This window comes from Calonectris borealis, chromosome 25, assembly GCF_964195595.1.
Source record: "Calonectris borealis chromosome 25, bCalBor7.hap1.2, whole genome shotgun sequence".
Lineage (NCBI taxonomy): Eukaryota > Metazoa > Chordata > Aves > Procellariiformes > Procellariidae > Calonectris > Calonectris borealis.
Genome location: NC_134336.1, coordinates 8,177,636 through 8,197,372, shown reverse-complemented (window position 1 = coordinate 8,197,372; position 19,737 = coordinate 8,177,636). Strand labels below are relative to the sequence as shown.

Below are 19,737 nucleotides of genomic sequence, written 5' to 3'. Positions count from 1 at the left end.
GCCATTCCAGAGCAACTGAGGAAACCCAGAACAATAAGCCCCTCTATGGCCTGTCACCCAAGTTAAGCGCCATCCTTGCTGCCTTAACAGCCTCAAACATCAGCTTTGGGTTTTGGTTGCTCTGCACCAAAAACAGCTGGCAGTTTGTAGCTACTGATTTCCAAAAGACAACTGAACCCTGTCCTTCAGGTTGCACTGGACTGAGGGGGAGTTCTGGGAACGTCTCTAGACAGCTCGTACCTTCTTAACCCCCCAGCGATCACGTCAGGTCTGAGGTGTAATCCTGTTTTACTCCTCAGCACTCCTGCTCTGAACTGGAGTTCTACAGCAAACCATAGGCACTGAAGTGGCCGCAGTCCATAGCTGGCATCTCTCCATCTACTGGCCCTGGAAGTGGATAACTGAACCCCAGATAGACTGCTTGCTCCTAGTCACACAAATGCTCACATAATTTGTTAGAAGCCCTGTGGTATTGTAGTGCACTCCAGGATACCAAACCCTGTTGGTGAAACATCCATCAGACCAAATGCAATCATCTTAAATCATCTATGCCTTCTTGTAGCTGAAATACTTCTGGTAAGAGGTCTGTCTGTAACTCGGACGTCTTTCGTGTTGACGTGTCTCTTGTGGTTTTTATTACAAGTACTGTCAAAGGAGCTGCAGAAAAAACACATTACAAGCCTTCAAGCTGACGCTATTGCCATATTGCACTCCACTTGGAAGAAAAACCTTACTAAAGCACCCCAGATCCGGAATACTCACCCGTGGTAGGTTACTGCTGTATCATCAGAATCAGTAACAAGCAACATCCATCTATGTCATTTGGTAACTTATTGCAGAGACTGACAGTTAAAATTTCCATAGAAGAAAAAAACACTTCTGAAGAGATGCACTGATGATTAAACTACTACAAAACAAGATGATTTAACATCTCCCTTGCCAAAAGGCAGAGGTCCCCCTCAAATATTTACTTTGAACCACCTTTGCTACTAATTAGACACTACACAAACTCATTCTTCTTGCTAACCCCAGGGAAGAGGGAAAGACATTTCTGCAATTGAATCTGCGTATAAAAGATTTTACTGAGCACCAGCACAAGAAAAGGTACGGGGTGCTGTGGCCAGGACTGGGGTGCTGGGAGCTCTTGTAGGAGCTCAGTTGCTCACAGAATTACCCCTGATAAAGAGTCAGTACAGGAGGTAGGGTGGGTGAGGTGCTTGTGATTTCTAGAGACAAGTTCAGGAGACGCGTCTTTTGCTAGGCAGAGATATTTGCACCGCCAAGGAAATAAAACAGTGCCCGTTAACTAGGAATGGCCAGAGTGTTACCGGCATTAAACTAAAGCAAACTGGTTTCAGGGAGATTTAGGTTATTGGGACTCCCTGGAAGAAGAGGTCAGTGGGTAGAATACGTTAGGGAAACCTCATCATGAGGACAAATTGAACAGACACTACCCAAGGCATTAAGGTTCATAGCCAAGTGGAACCCCTGGTAGGAGGATGGCTGCAAAAGCAATTATGGTAGCTGGATAAAAATAGAGACCCTTCTAATTTAGCAAAGGTAATTTCAAGAGATGGGAGAAGACTGCTCCCACCACACTCACCCCTCCCTCCTCAGTACTTCTTGCATTTGCTTGGTGGTGATTTTGGCACATTTGGATTCCACAAGCTATTCAACTTGTTAACCTAACAAAAGATTCATTGAGCTCAGAACAAAAATACAGGCTGGTGAGATAACAGGCTGAATGACTCCCCTGTCCCCCCGCCCCGAGTCCAACACACCCGAGACAGTGAAAGGGAGAAGCGGAAGCAGGAGGGAGACTGTCCGCTTTATGCAGCAGCATCATTACTCCGTTCAGCTTCTCCAGCAGCCATAGTCTGTGGCCATGGCTTTATAATCATCATCTGCCGGTCAAACTACTGCTGAAAGGGACTCCTCTCCCCAGCCCGCTTGTTCAGTCAAGATCTACAGCTGCCTGTCCTCGTCGTGTGTACTTCCATTGCCATAACCTGTCAGAAGTTCAGGGTGACTGCAAAGTAACGAATTAACTAGCCTTTCCTCTCCAGAAAATGGGATGGGTTTATGAACACGTGGTAAGGGACCCAGCACATCTACCAGCATAGGAGCCCCCTGAAACTTGTGCAAAGTTGAAACATGAAGAGAGAGGGACGTGTTTCAGAGAGTGCTGGTGGGCAAGAAAGCTCTCTGCTGTGTAGCAAGATACCGTACTGTACAACTGAACTCCGGGGGACTTCAGAGAGTTTGTAACACCTCTCCCGGTGGCATGGCAGGTGATAGTGGTCCAAATCACAACACCCACAGTGTCTCACAGCAAATCCCCTCTCCCTTACAGGCTCTCGGGCAGAAGCTCTGCAGCTGAGCTTACATGGCATAGTTAAGATTTCAGTGGTGCACAAAAATGCAGAGTAAATCACAAAACCATGAATTTAAGCCCTCATGTGTTCCCTTCAGAATATAAAGTTGTCCTAATATTTATTTCAGCTATTCCATAGTCCACTGTAGCTGTGATGCCAAGAAATCGGTCTTCAGTGGGGACATCTCACTACTGACTCCACAGCTTTTGGGGGAAGCCAACCAGCTAACAGATACAATAGGAAAAAGATTTTTAAATGGGTAAAAGTTTGGATTTTTAATTGGGTAAAAACTAAACAGGTCAATAATATATTACTTTTCATGCAGTTCTTCCCACAAGGTTTCACATTCCCAGGCAGGTGGAGATATTAGTATTTTTGACTCAGGTTAATTGGCCCCAACCAAGAACAAACCCCACAGACAGCTCTACACGCAACCTCTGCACAACTCACTGCAACACCATCTTCCACAGACTGAGCAAGGCCAGACAATGACATACCTCACAGCGCAGCCTCTCTCTCCCAGGGCTGATCACACAGATGACACTCCCATTAAACAAGAGTTTTTAAGAGCATGGACTCTTCATTAGTGCAACAGTGCTGTCATTTACTCTGCAGACAAGACGCACCACTAGCTGCAGTGCTCCTCAGGTGACAGAGAGTGGCCCAAGGGGAGAACAGCTGTTTGGGGATGTACGGGTTAACACAGGAGAAACCGGGACACCTTCAGACAGCCGCTCACTCCCTTGTCAAAGCACTTTCTACATCAAAGGCTCCGATTTGCCTTCTGGTGTTTCAGACAGGGCAGCTCTCGCCATTTCTCCAGTCCAGCTTCACTGCAACACTTGGCAGTGTAATGTAACATACCCTGTCGCAGGGTGGCTTTTACCAGTGGTAGAAACGAAACTTGTTCAGGCAGGTTTACGGACACGACAGTGCAGCTATGGAAGGAAAGGCTGTCTTCTTACCTGCCCATTCTTATTACATAAAATCCCCTTCTTGTCAGCGCTTAGTGCAGTAAGGCCACACTACTTCAGTAGGTCACTTGCCGTGTTTTATGATAGATTTCTTGTATTAAAATCGCAAAAGTGACTTAACCTGCATAAAATAAATCTTAATCCATCTTTCTTTGGAAGCGGCCTTAGATAAGGAACATGGAGAACCAGAGACAGAAAAAACCCACTATTGGGCAATTAAAGTCTTTGCAGAAAAGAACATTCATGTAGAAGTCGAGGATCTCAGCTGTCTTGCTCCAGGAACTTGCACCACAAGTGAAATCACCATAACCTAGAATGGTATTTTTCTCTCTCAGCTTATGGCACTAAACACTAAGTGCACAAAAGAACCTTATTTTTTATAGATACTCTGCTAGTTCAGTGGAGAGCTGTCTCCCCCCTACACCACAGAGACCATTTTCTGGAGACAAAGTTACTTCTGTGTGAAGAGGTCTCTACACAGGTACCATTTTTTCCAACTTTTCTTGCAGCTTTAACTGTAAAGTTAGCATACTAAGTACAGTCATTTCTTTCAAATAAATCTAAAGAAAATAGTGAAGTTCTGTACAGGACTGCCTACTCAAGAGTATATCCTTATTTTGAAAGAACAATGAAGTTTAAAACCAGACAGTGAGGTTTTGTTTTTTTTTTTTCATTAAAAAGTTACTGAGCAGAAAAGAGAGACTGAGTAGTTTATTTGACATTGGTGCAGACCACAGTATAATTGGACGAATTTGGATTATGTTGGCCAAAGCATAGTCTCCAGTGCTGTTTTACACCACAATCAGTATTGGCCATGCACATTCAACAACAGCATCAGCTTAGTCATCATCTTTAAGCTTCTTGATCTTATACTTATGACGCTCAATTTCTTTCTGCAGACGCTCTATCTCTTTCTGGTGGTGATCAATCTCTTCTTCATGGTGTTTCCGTAAAGCAGAGAGCTGCTCCCTCTCTTTCTCCCTGCAAGAAAGCACGGCACACGGTGCAGCACCCGCACAGCCGGGGGTCGCCGCTACCCTTCAGCGCGGGGCGCGGGAGCCGGCGCAGAGGCTAGGGTTTGGCCGCAGGAGGGGGCGGCTGCAGGCGAGGCTGGCAGAGGCCCAGGGCTAGACCGTCCTGCCGGGCCCTGCGGTGGTTACCGGGCGGGGGGGAAGCTGCTTGCGCGGGCCCCCACGGCGGAGGCCATCAGCGAGGGCCGCAGGCCCCGCCGCACCCCGCTCACCTGAAGTACCGCTCCTCCTCGGCCGCCTGCTTCTTCCCGAAGGCGCCCCCGGCCTCGCGGATGGCGCCGCCGCCGCCGCCGCCCTTCCCGGCGCCTTTGCCCAGCTCGCCCAGCTGCGGGGAGAGACGGCGGTGAGCGGGGAAGGGACGGACACCTCCGGACACCCCCTGCCCGCCGCACCCACCTGGTCGGCGCCCGAGCCCGAGCTCCAGCGCTGCTGCTGCGCCAGGAGGGCCCCGCGCAGGCCGCCCCGCGCCGCCGCCACCACGGCCGCCATCGCCCGCCTGCCCTTGGAGCGCCGCGCGGACGAGACCCACCCCCAGGGGCGGAGCCGCGCCCAGCCCGCCGCGTCACGGCCCGCGCATGCGCAGCCTTCGCTTCCACACAGACGCCCCCGCCCCCTCCTGCGGCCCGGGCGGCGGTGGGAGCTGACGCCCGTACGGCCCGAGGCCCGCGGCCGCCCCCCCCCTCCGCCCCCCGCGCCCGGACTGCGCTTCTCTGCCTGGCGGCGCGGCGGAAGCTCCCCCGGCCGGGGCGGCGGGCGGGGCGGCGCCGGGCTGTCCTGTCCTGTCCCGTCCCGTCCCGTCCGGTCCCGTCACGACGCGCCCCCGGGGTCCGGCCCCGGGGCGCCGGGGAGCAGGGGGAAGAGGTGGACGGCGGGGGGCGGGGCCTGTTGCTATGGCGCGCGCGGCGGTCACGTGCCGAGGGCGCCTCCGGCCTCAGCGCCGTGCTCACGTGCGCGCGCGCGGCGTCACGTGGTGCTGGCGATGGCGGCGGCGGGGGAGCCCGGGGCGGGGGGCGCCGCCGAGGAGGCGTTCCTCACCTTCTACAACGAGGTACCGGCGCCTCAGCGCCGCCGAGGCGGCGGGCGGCACCGCCCCGCCCCCCGGGCCCTGCCCGCCCGCGGCCGGCGGCCGGCAGCCTCCCCTCCCAGCGCCGGGGCCTGGCGGGCCGCGCGGCGCCTGTCCCGGCCCGGCCGCCCGGAGGGGAGCCCGCCGGGCCCCGAGCCCGGCCGTGGCGGGCCCTGGGGCTGCCCCGGGCCGCTGATGGGCGGGAGGGCGGGGCGGGCGTAAGCCGATGACGGTGCTGGGCAGGGGGCGAGCAAATGGCCGGGGTGGGCGAGCGGCAGGTGCCCGCGGGTTCGTGCTCGGCCCGGGGAGACGGGGCGTTCCCCCGGCTCGCTGCTGCCGGCCCCGCGGCGTCTCCCGCCCCCGAAAAGCCCCTGTTGTGGCTGGGAGAAGGAGCCAAGCGTTCAGCCCCCATCTCGCTCCCTCGGGTGGGAGTTGTGCGCCCCGCGGTCTCTGAACATAACCCTGCGCTGTGCTCCACTGCTTGGCCTTTTTGTGGACAAACTGTCATTTGGGAAGGTGTGTTTTTCTCTCAGCCTGTGCGAGTCTCTGTTACTTTGTGTACAGCTTGGATGTGATTACCTGAGCCTGCCTGCAGAAAGGTAGTGCCAGTTTGGTGGATGCTTATTTCTTCAAATAAAAGTGAACGTTAAATGTAAATGCATGGTTTGGTTCGGCTTAATACTCTGAAGAACAAAAAGTAAACTGAACTGAACTAAATAACCTGTGGTCAGAATGAAGTGGACTTGTATACTTGCGCTGGTGTCACTTAATGTGTTTAATGGGCTATCCCGCCAACAGTGGGTTTAAAGCAATAGTGCGGTAGGTTTCCAAGGAATCACAATGACAATGTTGGTGTAGGAGCAAAGTGCCACAGCTGTTGAGCAAGCTATGGGAGAGACAGGCAGAAGTGCCTTCTAGGTTTTTTATAGTTAAAATGTAATGTTAAAAATACTGTCATGCTGTAGAAACGGCTAAAAAATGTGCTCTGCTAGTGCCTGAGTAAAATAACTACAGGCTTGGGATAAGCAAGAGGTGTTGTGAATTGTAGTACAGGATGATGATGACTGGTGTAGTAATCACATGGGAAAACAGGTAAGCACATTGTGATGGTCAGTTAATGTAGGTCTCTCTTGTTCTTCAGGTAAAGCAAATTGAAAAACGAGACTCTGTTTTAACATCAAAAAACCAAATTGACAGGCTGACCCGACCCGGATCTTCCTATTTCAACTTGAACCCTTTTGAGGTTAGTTTGAACGTTTTATCCTCCCTTCTGACGTGGTATGCTAACTTCCAGATTTGCCGCGTATTTATTTCAGTAAAAAGACCAAACATAAAGAAAGAAAAAAATTCTCTAGATGTAGATTACTGTGCAGAAGGTTTACAGAAGACAGAAGGATGGTGTATATGTGCTCACTCTCTTTTTCACTGTTTTATGGCAAGCACAAACTATATTATTTTGACGCGTTTCCCTCGTGCAACAGCAGATTAATGCTAGGTACTTTCTGAATGAGAACGTAAGAGCTACAAGTGGCACGCTTGTCAGGTTCTGTTCTGAGCACTCTTGGCTGGCATTTCTAGTTGTGTCTTTTATTTTGGATGTTCATCCCACTGAACTTGCATAGTGCATAGAATGAGAGACGGACTCTCACTGCTCACACCAGTGAGCAATCTTTGAGGAGTCACTGGAAAATGGGTAATTCCCTTGCACATTATATAGTTTGATTCCAGTTGCAGTCAGTTATAAAGTCTTAACAAGTATGAAAGCCTGAGAAAGACAGTAAATAAAACAATCTGGTGTTCCTCTGGAGCTGGCGTTTCCCATGTGTATTCCTTCCTGATATCATCTTCATCTGCCTTTTTAAAGCCTCAGGTGCTTTTTGTAGTTTCAGTTTAGGGCTGGTCAGCCAGATCAGTTGGCAGATTCACCTTGACAACGTTCAGTTCTGTGTAGATCTTAGTACTTGACTTGGAGAGTAAAGTAAGAAAGTCATTTAGAAGTAGACTGTAGTTTTCCTGTGAGAGAGTGGTTTCTATTTACAGACCAGCATACATCTGCATTGAGTAGGCTCACTTGTTGCCTTAGGACTTCTGTTCAGTAAATTAATTTGCAAAAGAGCTCCTAAACTCTGCCACATTCCTAAAGATCAGTATGTAGACAAGTGGGCTAGTTCATGGAAATCAAACAGTAAAACTCTTCTGTCTTCTTTCAAAATGATAAAATGAATAAATTCTCACAAAGTACTGTGTTTCCTGCCCAAAGTTCCCAGTTACGAATGATCCAAGTGTCCCAAAGCCACCGTATGCTTCCATTTCTGCCAAACTAAGCATTGCTACAGGACTGGTTGAAGACCACTTGTGGCTATTTAGGGATGGCAGCTGTCTATATGAGACTTCAGTGTGGAAGGGACACTGGCATAGTCAGAGGAATCTAGCATTACTAAAAGCAGAATGTCCCAAACATGGTGTCTCTTAAATGTTTCTGTTTTACTAGGTGAAAATTCATGTCCTGAAGCAGCTCCCTGATGGGGGGAGCTTTCTGGTGTTGTGTCTATATGCCAGTGAACCAAGTGTTTAGAGCTTGCTGCCAAGAACCTGAAACGTGGGGAGTATCATCGAACTTGCTCTGCTCTCATGGTCTCTTTTAGGTACTGCAGATGGATCCTGAAGCCACAGATGAAGAGATAAAGAAAAGATTCCGGCAGGTATTTGGCTTTTGCACTTGAAGCCTCTGGAAGGAAACTAGAAGCTCTGTAGAGATAGTGCAGCTGTGCTTGGGAACAAGAAAAATGGTGGTAAAACTGTATCTGGGTAGAGGAGTAGCCATTTTGGGAAGAAATGCATAGAAAAATCTTCGTATCAACAAGAGGAGAGCTGCAGAAGTGTCCCTGGTCCATGCATGGTATGCTGCTTTGCCTGTAAAGTGTGTGATGAGGCTATTGCAAACTGATATGCTAGTGTATAATCAGCTTATTGAACTTTAGTTCAAAGAGAAGGTCAAAATTTGTCAGAAACTAAGAACTGAGAAAAGGTGTTTTTCTCAAATGTACGAACTTGGATCCAGAAGTGTATTTTCTGTGAGGTTTCGTTAAGAATTTCAGCGGTCATTTTTGGTGACTGGGTTACCTGGAACAGCAGCAGCCCTGCTCACTGACCCATCTGCATTGCCCCATGCAACGCAGGAAACGTTACTCCAGACGCACTCTGCTGACAGATCTGCAGGAGAAATTTGAATTTAATCAGTGTGTGCAACAAAGCAACACAGTATTTGGAGGGCTGTAGCCTGCCACCTGAATTAGCAGTGTAAACATCAAGAGTTGTCTTTAGGCAGGAAGTTGTGCTGGGTGACAGAGGAACACGCCTGCCAAGTTGGTGATGGGATATGGGCTACTTCTATATGTGGGAAGTGGGAGGATAACCTTTTAGTCTGTTGCTGACTTCTCAGTTATGCGAATCAATAAACTGGGTCTGTCTTAGCTTTAGGCTGATAGAATACCACAGGGAAATGTTTTGAAGTCAATGTGATGAAATGAAAAAAGTGCATGGAATTGTGTCTTGAAGAAATCAAACACCTAAATACAGAATGTGAAACAGCCAACAGAAGGAAAAAGACATTGGCTGTAGCAAATCACAGAGTAAATCAGCAACATGCTGCTGTCTAGGACCAGAGACGAACCTTTTTCCTGTGAACTAGCAAATGCCATGTGTAGAGCTCAGGAAATAGTTATTTTGCATTCTTCGGCACTGATGCAATTCCGGTTGCCACACTGTGACTGTTTTTGAACATTATACTAGGAAAGATGCAGATAAACTAGAGAGTCCATACAGCAACAGCAAAAATAAGAAAAGAATGGAAAAAAGAATGACATAAAAAAAATGGAAAAAAGAATGACATATGGGGAAAGTTTGAAAGAACTTTCTCTTTCTCTGCAAGAGGAAGGTGGAGAACATGTGCTTTCCAGCCCATTTAAGGTTGCCCTAAAGATGGTAGCAATCAGTGTCCTGTCTCTGCTGGATAGAGAGTACAGGAAGGAGTTTTCTTAACTTTCAGTAAAGGAGCCTAAGGAAAAGCTTACCAACTCTTAAATATTTTGACGGCCTTAAGGGATACTGGAGAACTTCTTGGGAGACGTTGTTGAGTGGAAGGTAAACTTCATTTGAGGATGATCTTTGTAAGTTTGTTTCTTCTTAAGACAAAGGATACAAAACTTGGGTGACCAAGGGGTTCGTATCAGCCCTAGGCACTGCAGGTGAAGGGTGTTTATATTGTTCTGACATCCCAAGCTGCAGCTTTTCTCAGATAGCCTGTTTATTACAGGAATTGTATTTGATTTACAAGCTTTTACTGATGCATACTTCTACATGTTGTCAGCTGATTTGTCCGTATACAAAGGAATGTCATCCCCTGTGATTCCTTCTATCTGAGACCATTTCCCTCCTCCCACAAAAAACTCTGAAATATTCTTCATCTTTTATGATGATCTTGATAGCAAGATCCTTTCTCTTGCAGTTGTCAATATTGGTGCATCCAGACAAAAATCAAGATGATGCAGATAGAGCCCAGAAGGCGTTTGAAGGTAATGCTCTCACCCTTTCCCTGGGCTGTTGTATGATAGTACTTGGACTGCTATTTTTCTGTAGCTGGTTTAAATGTTTATTAGGGGTGCAGGTCCCACTGACGGACAAGAAGAATTGCTGTAGGGGCGCTTTAGATGAGGGAGAAGGTGTCTGGGGTGGCATTTCAGCAGAGAATTTCACTAGGTGGCGGCATTCGCATTGCAACGGGAACAAACAAATCCGTGGGGTTTCAAGATTGTTCAAGATTGTTTAATCTGTGCATTAGATTTTATTCAAAGACCATATGACAGAAGTAATGTGATGGTTTTAGGTGTGTGCTTTGCATTACGGTGAGGCGTTGTGCACCTTAAACTTACCTCGTGCCCTATAAATAAATCACTTGGTAGGACTGACACTTTCACCCTGCTAACTCCAAAAGGTGTCTGACAGTTTCTGCCATTAATGTACCCTAAATCGCATTTGACTAATCATGATATCACTTACCTAGATGTATTAAAAAAACCCCAAACAAACAAACAAACAAACAAAAACCAGCCAACCAAAACCCCCAAAATGCTATGAAGCAAAATTTGTATGGTCAACAAGTAGCAACCTTGTGATGCCTTGTGAATGTGACTACTGGTGCTATTAATGTTGGTGCTTTTTGTTAGCTGTAGATAAAGCGTACAAGTTGCTGCTAGATCAGGAGCAAAAGAAGAGGGCCTTGGATGTGATACAGGCAGGAAAAGAATATGTGGAACACACTGTAAGTATTCCATAAGAACATCCAGGGGCAGGGGTGAATGGTAATCAGTCCTTCATAATTTGCTTTTTGGTACACCTGCTGCACGTTTAAGTCATTAAAAAGTAAGCTGAGCAAACTTCGTAATGAGTGCAGGTGGACTCTGAGCACTTCAAGGCATGAACAACTGTGCTTTGTCCAAGACTGCTGTTGAGCTCAGCGCAAGATAATTCAGTGAAATTCAGTAGTTGAAATAATTAGGTCAGACCACATGGTCTGACCTAAATATTTTTTTTCAAGTCTGTGAATGAATGATGCAGTTCAAATGTGTGTAGGTGGAAGAAAGTAGGTGATGACAGCAGGAGACTGGGAAGTTTGGGGGAAAATGACCTATAAGAAAAGGAGCTTGGATTGCGTTGGCCAAGAAGTTAGTTGAGTGATGTGGGTGGACTAAAACACAACAAGCTTGAAAAAGCAAATGATATGGGAGAACTCAGATACTCTAAACCAAGGAACACTTCATGTTCTGCTTCTTGTTGTTAGTGTTTTGAATATTACAAAGCAAAATAAACTTCCTGCTGGTTTGGATGTTGTATATTGGATATGAATATATCTTAAAAACAAACAAAAAAAACCAACAGAGGGATTATGTTGAATGAATAGTATCTAACATAGTATTTTTAATTACTACAGTTCATGTGATAGTGATCTTGTATGTGTTTATCTGGACCTAGAACCAGGAGGTTTTGATCTAAAATAAAACATTGATCCAAATCAAGAACTTAGTCACCCAGAGTTCTTCCCCCACAGTGGAGTAGGAATGAAAAACTATTTGGATACAATTATGTAAGCCCTATAAAACTTTTTAGGCTCTTATTTTTGTTCTTAATCTTTAGGTGAAAGAAAAAAAGAAGCAGTTGAAAAAGGATGGAAAACCTCCCACTGTAGAAGAGGATGATCCAGAAGTTGTAAGTCATATCCTGTTCAGAGAAACCGGGGAGTACAAAATGTGTTTCGAGGAATTAAGAGTCAAAACCAGTATGGAAGTATTTATTAGACTTACTACAGTGTTGTAAATCCTTGCACTTACAGAAGAACAAATTCTGATAAGCTGCTGTAGAGTACCATATGTTGGGTAATACCCATATACTTTAGAAAATAATTTAACTGTAGTGTAAAGAATAAATATATCATGAGATTATATAGATCAAAATACCCAATTCTTTTCTTGGAGCAAGTCTTCATTGCTTATGCGTCATGCAGTCTTTTTTTAATTGAATTTCTTGTTGTATTCTGAATGCTGGAACTGTGGTGTTCTTGCTGTCAGCAGAGGCATGTATAGAACCCACTGCAGCATGTCTAAAATGTGCTTTTAGTGACATTTTGTAATTAAACCTGTTTCGGCTGTTTTCTTCCATATAGCACTTGAGGATAGATGTGCTGTTTTGCAACAAATCACTTTTATTAAAAAAGGCATGACATAACTTAGTTCTCGTTACCTGGTTTCTACTCTGAAAAAGTCAAGTGATATTAGAGGCTTTAACAGAATGATAGATGATTATCAAACACTGATACCATTAGCCTTACTGTCATCACCTTTTTTTTTCCTACAAAGTGAATTTTTTTCCTCTTGATATCACCACAGTAACCCCATAACCATCCTATTTTCCATTGATTTTCAGAAGTCTCTTGCTGTTCTTTAATAATGAAGTTTGTCTTAAGTATACTGGTATTTCCTGCTGGAAAGCCAATGCTAGACTTTTACAACACATCAAGAAGATCTGCTGGGATATTACTGTCTAAACAGTGACAATTTTGCCTTTTTTTGTCAAATGTAACATTGCAAGACTTAACAGAAGAATAAGAGAGCTTGAAATGAACAGTTCTGTTTAGGCACAGCTTCGTGAATACAAATGAAAATGAGACTAATATGAGGCTAATAAGTAGTTGTTTCCTGGTGTTAGGGCCAGAATTTAATCAGCAGTGTTATACCCTTTCCTATGCCGCTGCTATTGACTACTGTCAAGGCAGGATACGGGGTTTATGTGAGCGTACATACGCTTCACATTCTTTTTATGCTTCTTACATTCTTATGTAAATCAGACTTCTCTAACTGTGTCAATGGGCATTATTTTAAGACCAGATTTGTGTTTTACAGTTCAAACAAGCTGTATACAAACAGACGATGAAGCTCTTTGCTGAACTGGAAATTAAGAGGAAAGAAAGAGAAGCTAAAGAAATGCATGAAAGGTATGAGCAGCATTCTGCTTGTGCAGTTCCGGCTCCTTTTCCCCCCTCATGCTTCCTCAGATAAGATAAGGAATCATAGAGTCTTAGAAAAGTCTAAGTTGGAACGGACCTCTGGAGATCGTCTGGTCCAACCTCCTGCTGAAAGCAGGGCCTTGGATTAGATTAACCAGGTTCCTGTCAAGCTGACTTCTAGTGATGTAGATTCCACCACTTCTATGGGCAACCTGTGGGTTGTAGAGCTCTGTGCTTGAGAAATGCAAACAGGAAACTTGCCCTCCTGTATTTAAGACATTTATATATTTGGTATGCTTATATACTCTTACGTGTATATATGGAGGCCAGCCAAACCAGTGAAATGGTGATACATTTCTGCATGTTGTTGGCATGCAAAGAATTGATTTTTAATTCTAATTAAGTGCCAGAAATACCCTGTGGCATGTGTGATCCTGAACTATTTTAGGTGTTTTGATCACATGTTGCCTGAGTGCTCACTGTGGAGGCACTTCATAGAGCGGGGTTTCTGTACTCATCAGTGAAGGCAGTCTGGGAGATGGTTGCAGGGGCACTACTTTTGATGACACATGAAAATTAGGCAGGGGGGGAGATGTCATTCTTACCTTGCATGTTCAAGTGGTTATTAACTTCTCAAAATGTGCACTTTCAACAGTTATAGAGACTTATCACTAGAGTTATGAAGGTGTCCAACTTGTTTTGCCGAGCAAGAGAAGCTGACTCACTGATTACGTACGTGCATGCTGTCAGTGGTGCCAAATGGTCTTCTCTGCTTGCTGCTTTTCCAGATTTGAAATAAAATTCTATTTGCTGTACTATCTTAGGTGTGCGTATTTATCTCTTCTGATAAGCACTTCAATCTGCCAAGAAATCAGAAGAGCTTTCTGAGATGTTTTGAAAGTATTACTGTGTTTCTTTAAAGTAGATGCTTGTGGGTTCATAACTTCTTTGTGTCTTCCCTTCCAGGAAGCGGCAGAGGGAGGAGGAAATTGAGGCACAAGAGAAAGCTAAACGAGAGCGAGAATGGCAGAAGAACTTTGAGGTAATCAGCAGCTTAACTTACAGGATGGGCATCAGCAGTTCTTGGCCATGCTGCAGGGAATGCCCCTAGAGAGAAGAGAGACTTTTTGTCTGCAGGTGCTATAAGATAATTTAAGTGAACACTTAGTAAAAGATCCTGCACAAGCCTGGGTTTTGTCCTTGTGTGGGGAGAAGAGCCCACCGATAGGGCTTTGGTATCACCTTTCCAGAAGCAGGTCTGGTAAATTAAGGTCTAGTACTTTTCAGCTCTGTCAGCAGTTCATTCTTGTCCCTAGTCAGAAATTTGAATTGCTGCTTAGCCCAGGTCACTGGTGACCAGTAAAACTTAATCTGGCAGCTGTTCAACCACTAGACTGTTGGTACTTTTCAGTCTGGTTGCTAACACTTACGGAATCTGTATCTCCTGTGAATATCAGAGACCTGAATGACAATCACTTCCCTTCGACCCTTCCACCCTGTATTCAAGGTTTAGGCGTATCAGAAGTAGCTTTGTGGTTGTTGTGCTGCTATTCTAGGGGTCAAACCTACAGCCCGCCAAAATGTTTCATCTACCCTGTAACTCTTACCTCATTACACACCAGAATTGAAGTCCTGTGACATGCGGGGGGTAGTGGGCAGGAAAGAAGTCAGTAATGGTGTGCAGGACCTCATAAAAAGATAGCTAGATTGTTCATTTAGTCCAAAGCCAGATCCCAGTCTATGTTCAAGAGGACTTTAAAAAAGAGGGTGTCTGGGAGAGAAGTGTATGAGCTGGACTGGCATCCTGTGGAAAGTGGACAACTAAGATGTTTCTGGAGACTCAGCTGGGAAGAGTTTGTGTTCATGTGCTATATAACATGGATATAAGAAGCTGGATGTTCTGAAAAACTTGTGTAATGCTGCTGTGTTGAGTGCACTACGGGTTTTGTCATGTAATGCCAGAGAGGTAATGAGTATGTCACTGGCCTTGCTGCTGGCAGCAGTTCTGTGTTCTCATGTCAGAATGGCCACAGAAGTTGGGTGTCATTGCTGTAGGGGTGCAGTAAACCAGAGCAGCTGAGGAAATGTGAGCAAGTATTACAAGCAAATAATGATGGACCAAACAGGGGAGCTGCTGCATTGATACTGCAGCTCCGAGTACTTGCATGTCCTCAACCGCGCCTAGAGAGCTGAACCTTTGCACTTGCAGGTGTCTTCTCCAGCCTTGCTGGTGACTATTTAATCCATGTGAAAAGACAGTATCAAAGCTAGGTGTTGATGTCCGAACTGCATCACTGGAATACACAAGAATAAGAAGCTTATTTCTGCTAGTGACCATCATTGAGAGAGGGTGATTAGAGACAAAATAACATATGAATTCTTGGCTACTCCTGTATGTGTACTAATTCAGTGGCTGCCTTTAAAATATATGCGAAAGTGTGTTGCTGCTTCGAATAATATTTAAACTGTAAGGAAAAAAAACTTAAGTTGGTATTCTGCAATTATGGTTCTGTCTCAGTTTCAAAAAAACCCCAAACAAACCCAACACAAAAATCCCCACCTTTAAAGGTGCTCGTGTTGTACCTCTGCATTGCTCTTCTGGGCTTTCCTGCTCCTGGTGATTTCAATCCTTGTCTGCATACTGCATCCTAGTTCTGATCCTGTCTCTTTACCCTAAAACCTGTAGGTTTTGTCCCTCCTGTATGTTCTGCAGTATTTCTGAATCCTTATAGGAATATCTGTGTCACACAAGTGGTTGCCTGCTGTTTCTAGAAGCTATTAATAGGCTGCTTTCAGAGCTGAATTCTATCTTGATGTATTTTAGAAGGAGCAGATTGGAACATCTACTTTCTCCCACCCCACCCTCAAAATGCACTTTCTTAGTAATTTCAAGAATAGCTTCCACCACCAAACCGTAAGAAACAAGAAGGTTAGAACAGAAGTTGCCATACAGCCTTATCCCTAGCAAAAGTGTGATCACAGAATGGTTGAGGTTGGAAGGGACTGCTGGCGTCCATCTGGTCCAACCCCGCTGCTCAAGCAGGGCCACTGAGAGCCAGTTGCCCAGGACCATGTTGCCCAGATGGCTTTTGAATATCCTCAGCGATGGAGTCTTCACAACCTCTCTGGGCAACCTGTTCCAGTGCTCGGTCACCCTCAATAAAAACAGGTTTCCAGCTGTTCAGGTAGAGCCTCCTGTATTTCAGTTTGTGCCCATGGCCTCTGGTCCTGGTACTGGACATCACCAAGAAGAGCCTGGCTCAGTCGTCTTTCCGCCATCCTTCAGATACTTGTACACATTGATGAGATCCCCCCTGAGCCTTGTCTTCTCCAGGCTGAACATTCCGAGCTCTCTCAGCCTTTCCTCACAGGAGAGATGCTCCAGTCCTTTAATCACCTTTGTGGTCCTTTGTTGGACTCTCTCCAGTATGTCCATGTCTCTCTTGTACTGGGGAGCCCAGCACTGCACAGAGCACTCCAGGTGTGGCCTCACCAGTGCCGAGCAGAAGGGAAGGATCACCTCCCTCGACCTGCTAGCCATACTTTGCCTAGTGCAGCCCAGGACACCATTTGCCTTCTTTGCAGCAAGGGCGTGTTGCTAGCTCATGTTCAACCTGGTGTCCACCAGGACCCCCAGGTTCTTTTCTACCAAGCTGCTTCCCAGCCGGGTGGCCCCCAGTATGTGCTGGTGCCGTGGGTTGTTCCTTCCCAGGGGCAGGACTTTGCCCTTCTCCTTGTTGAACCGCATGAGGCTCCTGTCAGCCCATTTCTCCAGCCTGCCAAGGTCCCTCTGGATGGCAGCACGACCCCCTGGCCTGTCAGCAACCCTTCCCAGTTTTGTGTCATCTGCAAACTTGCTGAGGGTGCACTCTGCCCCTCATCCAGATCACTGCTAGTGCCTGGCCTTCCCCCGTCCTGCCGTGGGGAAGGAGGGGAGTGAAGCAGACAGCTATTGCAGCCAGAGCCTGTGTGCAGCACCAGTACTGCAGGCACAGCTATGGTCAGATGGGCCTTGAGTGTATGGATCCCACACTGTGAAGTGTATCGTCCCTGGACTTGTTCTGTCCTACTGTGTGAAACCTTCAGCCTCTAGGGATCATAGGTTGGCTTTGTCTTTTTTTTTTTTTCCTCCTTTCCAGGAGGGGTTTCGGCTGCTCTGCAGGTAGGCCAGGGGGAGGAGAGAAGAGTGCACCAGAGAGCTTTTCTTATTGTGTCTTTATGATGAAGCTTGGGGCAAGAAGTGTGAGAGAAGACAGCAGTATGTTTCCCTTCTCTCTTCTCCATGCCTCCAAGCTGCAGCATAAAGAGAGCCGTCTCAAGGATGTGAGACAGAGTAAGGAAATGGCACGTTCTGGGCTGACAGTTTAGGAACATCCATTGGAGATGAGGTTTCTTGTTTCCTTTGCACATCAGAGGATTCAGCAGGCTCTAGTCAGGACTGCACATCCCAAGCTGGTTGCTTCTGAAACAAGAAACCAGCATAGTGCTTATGTTGGTGTTTGTAATCTCACTTATAGTTCCACTGTGCTGTGTCTGTTGCTCTGGCTCTTCACAGTGTCTGTACATCCTGGCTGCCAGGGTGCTACATGCTGGATAAGGGGGAAATTACTATTGATCTCTTGAAACTGGTATGTACTTGCCTGTTCTCTGGCTCTTGCACTTCTTAACTCTCCATTTCCTCTCTGTTGTTCCCAGGAAAGTCGGGATGGTCGTGTGGACAGCTGGAGAAATTTCCAGGCAAATACAAAGGGGAAGAAAGAAAAGAAAAACAGGACCTTCCTGAGACCTCCCAAAGTAAAAATGGAGCAGCGTGAATGATCCTGGCAGCACTGCCCAAGTGCAGCTCCTCAGTCCCCTCCCTGCTTTTAAGGACTCATTGGCACCTAGAGTAAGAATTGCTTTTTAGTAGACTGTTTGTTTCCAGTACAATTAATTATTGGTCAAAGTATTTTTTGTACTCTGTCCATTTGAACTAGGGCCATAGTATGAACTCGGCCAGGAACCCGCTACATGTAGAACACTTGGCTTAGGAGGGTCCCCGCCATTATTGCTGTCCTGTTTGTCTGCTGCCCTGTAGCTCGATGTTTTGTACTTCACAGAGATTGTGCTGTTTCACCACTTCCACTTCTAGTTTGAGAGCTGAACAAAATATTGGAAATGCATCCTTACCTTTCCAGGCATCATCTTTCTCAGCAAGTTCAGTTTCGGAAAGGTCCGAACTGACGCTAGGAATCTGCTTCCAGCACTGTGCAGTGCAGCTGACCTGCAGTTAAAGTCCTGCAGCTCCTCACTGAACTGAGTGGTGCTTCCCCCCAACATCTGATTTCCAAACTAAAATCCCAGCTCTCAGGCTTAGACTTCTGTTAATCTCAGACCAGCTGGTCGCTTCCTGTAAAGGAAAAATAACTTCTCTTGATTAATAGTTAAGTTGCAATGGTCTGTATGTAAAATAAATTTTTACCCAAGTTACCAGGTTTTTTTTCTTGGAATTATTAAAAAATACAATTGCAAGGGTGTGAATTGAGTGCTGGCCACTGAAATGTTGCTGCTCTTCAGCGTGAACACTTCCCCTGGTAAGGATTTGCTGTCATGCTAATGACTTGAATTTTGAAGTGACAGTCCTGCAGAGTGGCACCCAGGAGGATGGGGATGCTGCCTCTTCCCTGGATGTTGCCTGGGCGGATGCAGGTGTGCCAGAATCTGTGCTGAAAACAGCTTGTTGCTGTGCCTTTGGGGAGCATGGATGGGTTGGGAGGACTTGGGCACCTGTTAGGAGTGTAGCTCCTCAGAGCTGTGGGATGAGCTCAAACTCATGAGTTTTGATTTTTAAAATCCTACTTTGTGTGTGTATTGTAAGTTTTTAAGAGATTCTCAAATGTTTAAAGGCATTCAAAATGGAGTATACTACAGATTCACATGTGCCTGGCAGACTCCTCTGGAGACCTTTCTGCAAACTCTTCCCATCTGTCCTGATGGCCATCCCCATACTTGGGTCCTGTGGGTAGCTGACTCCATGAAGATACTGCTTTTCTTCCTCCTCACTGCCATTAGCCAGCGCCTTTCACCTGGACTTGCTGTCTTATTTGCACTCATCTTCAAATGAGCGCAATCCTTTGTGCTGCTCTTTGTGTCTTGGGCATTGGTGAGGCCTCTCTTCAGAAAGATGGGTTCTGCTGCCCCTGAAGAGATGTCTCCATCTTCTGGTGTCTCCACTCTTTAAGTTTTAATTGCTTGCCTGCTGTTTCTGCCTGCTAGAGAGGAGCGACATGATTGAGTTGTTGTGTTATCAAATAGATTTCTGCAGGAAAAGCAGCTTTCAAGGAAGGTGATGCTTTCTGACAGGGCCTAGGACTTAGATGAATCTGCTGAAAGGTGGCTGGTCCTCTCCACTCACCTTAGTTTCTTCTTTTCCTTTCATGCACTGGTCTGTGTGACCAGATGTAAAGTGAAACATCCTTCCCTAATAAAACTAAGACATTTTGGTGTTTTATACATTAACTAGCTCTTAGAATAGTAGAATGCATTCCTATTTTCTGTGAAAACACAGGAATACAGTTTCTTTGCCTTATTTGTCCTGGTAGGTATAACCTGCTAGATAGATAGCTTGAGCTGAACCTCAAGGGGCAAAACATAGCTTAAAAAAATAATGTCGGTGATGTCTAGGTGGCACACAAGAGCCAAACAATAGCTATCAGCAGGCTAAGGTGGTCCAGCAGGTCTGGGAGACACTGAACTG

General features: G+C 46.2%; 2 protein-coding genes across 3 annotated transcripts; one reads left to right on the top strand and one right to left on the bottom strand.

Moving 5' to 3' along the window:
* Positions 1 to 4,045: 4,045 nt before the first annotated feature.
* On the bottom strand, positions 4,046 to 4,919 carry ATP5IF1 (ATP synthase inhibitory factor subunit 1). The gene is made up of 3 exons (XM_075173796.1): positions 4,777 to 4,919; positions 4,593 to 4,705; positions 4,046 to 4,330 (listed from the first exon to the last, which is right to left on the bottom strand). Exons 1-3 carry the CDS (start codon positions 4,867 to 4,869, stop codon positions 4,189 to 4,191), a joined length of 348 nt encoding a protein of 115 aa, XP_075029897.1. The 5' UTR covers positions 4,870 to 4,919; the 3' UTR covers positions 4,046 to 4,188.
* Positions 4,920 to 5,321: 402 nt separating this feature from the next.
* On the top strand, positions 5,322 to 17,891 carry DNAJC8 (DnaJ heat shock protein family (Hsp40) member C8). Of its 2 annotated transcripts, XM_075173794.1 has the most exons (9): positions 5,322 to 5,428; positions 6,585 to 6,686; positions 8,089 to 8,145; positions 9,951 to 10,017; positions 10,669 to 10,763; positions 11,636 to 11,707; positions 12,898 to 12,989; positions 13,968 to 14,043; positions 17,697 to 17,891. In XM_075173794.1, exons 1-9 carry the CDS (start codon positions 5,360 to 5,362, stop codon positions 17,817 to 17,819), a joined length of 753 nt encoding a protein of 250 aa, XP_075029895.1. In that variant the 5' UTR covers positions 5,322 to 5,359; the 3' UTR covers positions 17,820 to 17,891. The 2 variants fall into 2 exon arrangements, with proteins under 2 accessions (XP_075029895.1, XP_075029896.1); XM_075173795.1 differs by lacking the exon at positions 13,968 to 14,043.
* The last annotated feature ends 1,846 nt before the right edge of the window (positions 17,892 to 19,737 follow it).

Bases quoted from the DNA above. Each gene is read 5' to 3' on its own strand.
- ATP5IF1 (XM_075173796.1), bottom strand. From the start codon at position 4,869: ATGGCGGCCGTGGTGGCGGCGGCGCGGGGCGGCCTGCGCGGGGCCCTC. The intron at 4,706-4,776 runs GTGGGTGCGGCG...CTCTCCCCGCAG, and splicing joins CGGGCTCGGGCGCCGACCAG to CTGGGCGAGCTGGGCAAAGG. The intron at 4,331-4,592 runs GTGAGCGGGGTG...GCTTTCTTGCAG, and splicing joins GAGGAGGAGCGGTACTTCAG to GGAGAAAGAGAGGGAGCAGC.
- DNAJC8 (XM_075173794.1), top strand. From the start codon at position 5,360: ATGGCGGCGGCGGGGGAGCCCGGGGCGGGGGGCGCCGCCGAGGAGGCG. The intron at 10,764-11,635 runs GTAAGTATTCCA...CTTAATCTTTAG, and splicing joins AAGAATATGTGGAACACACT to GTGAAAGAAAAAAAGAAGCA. The intron at 12,990-13,967 runs GTATGAGCAGCA...CTTCCCTTCCAG, and splicing joins GCTAAAGAAATGCATGAAAG to GAAGCGGCAGAGGGAGGAGG.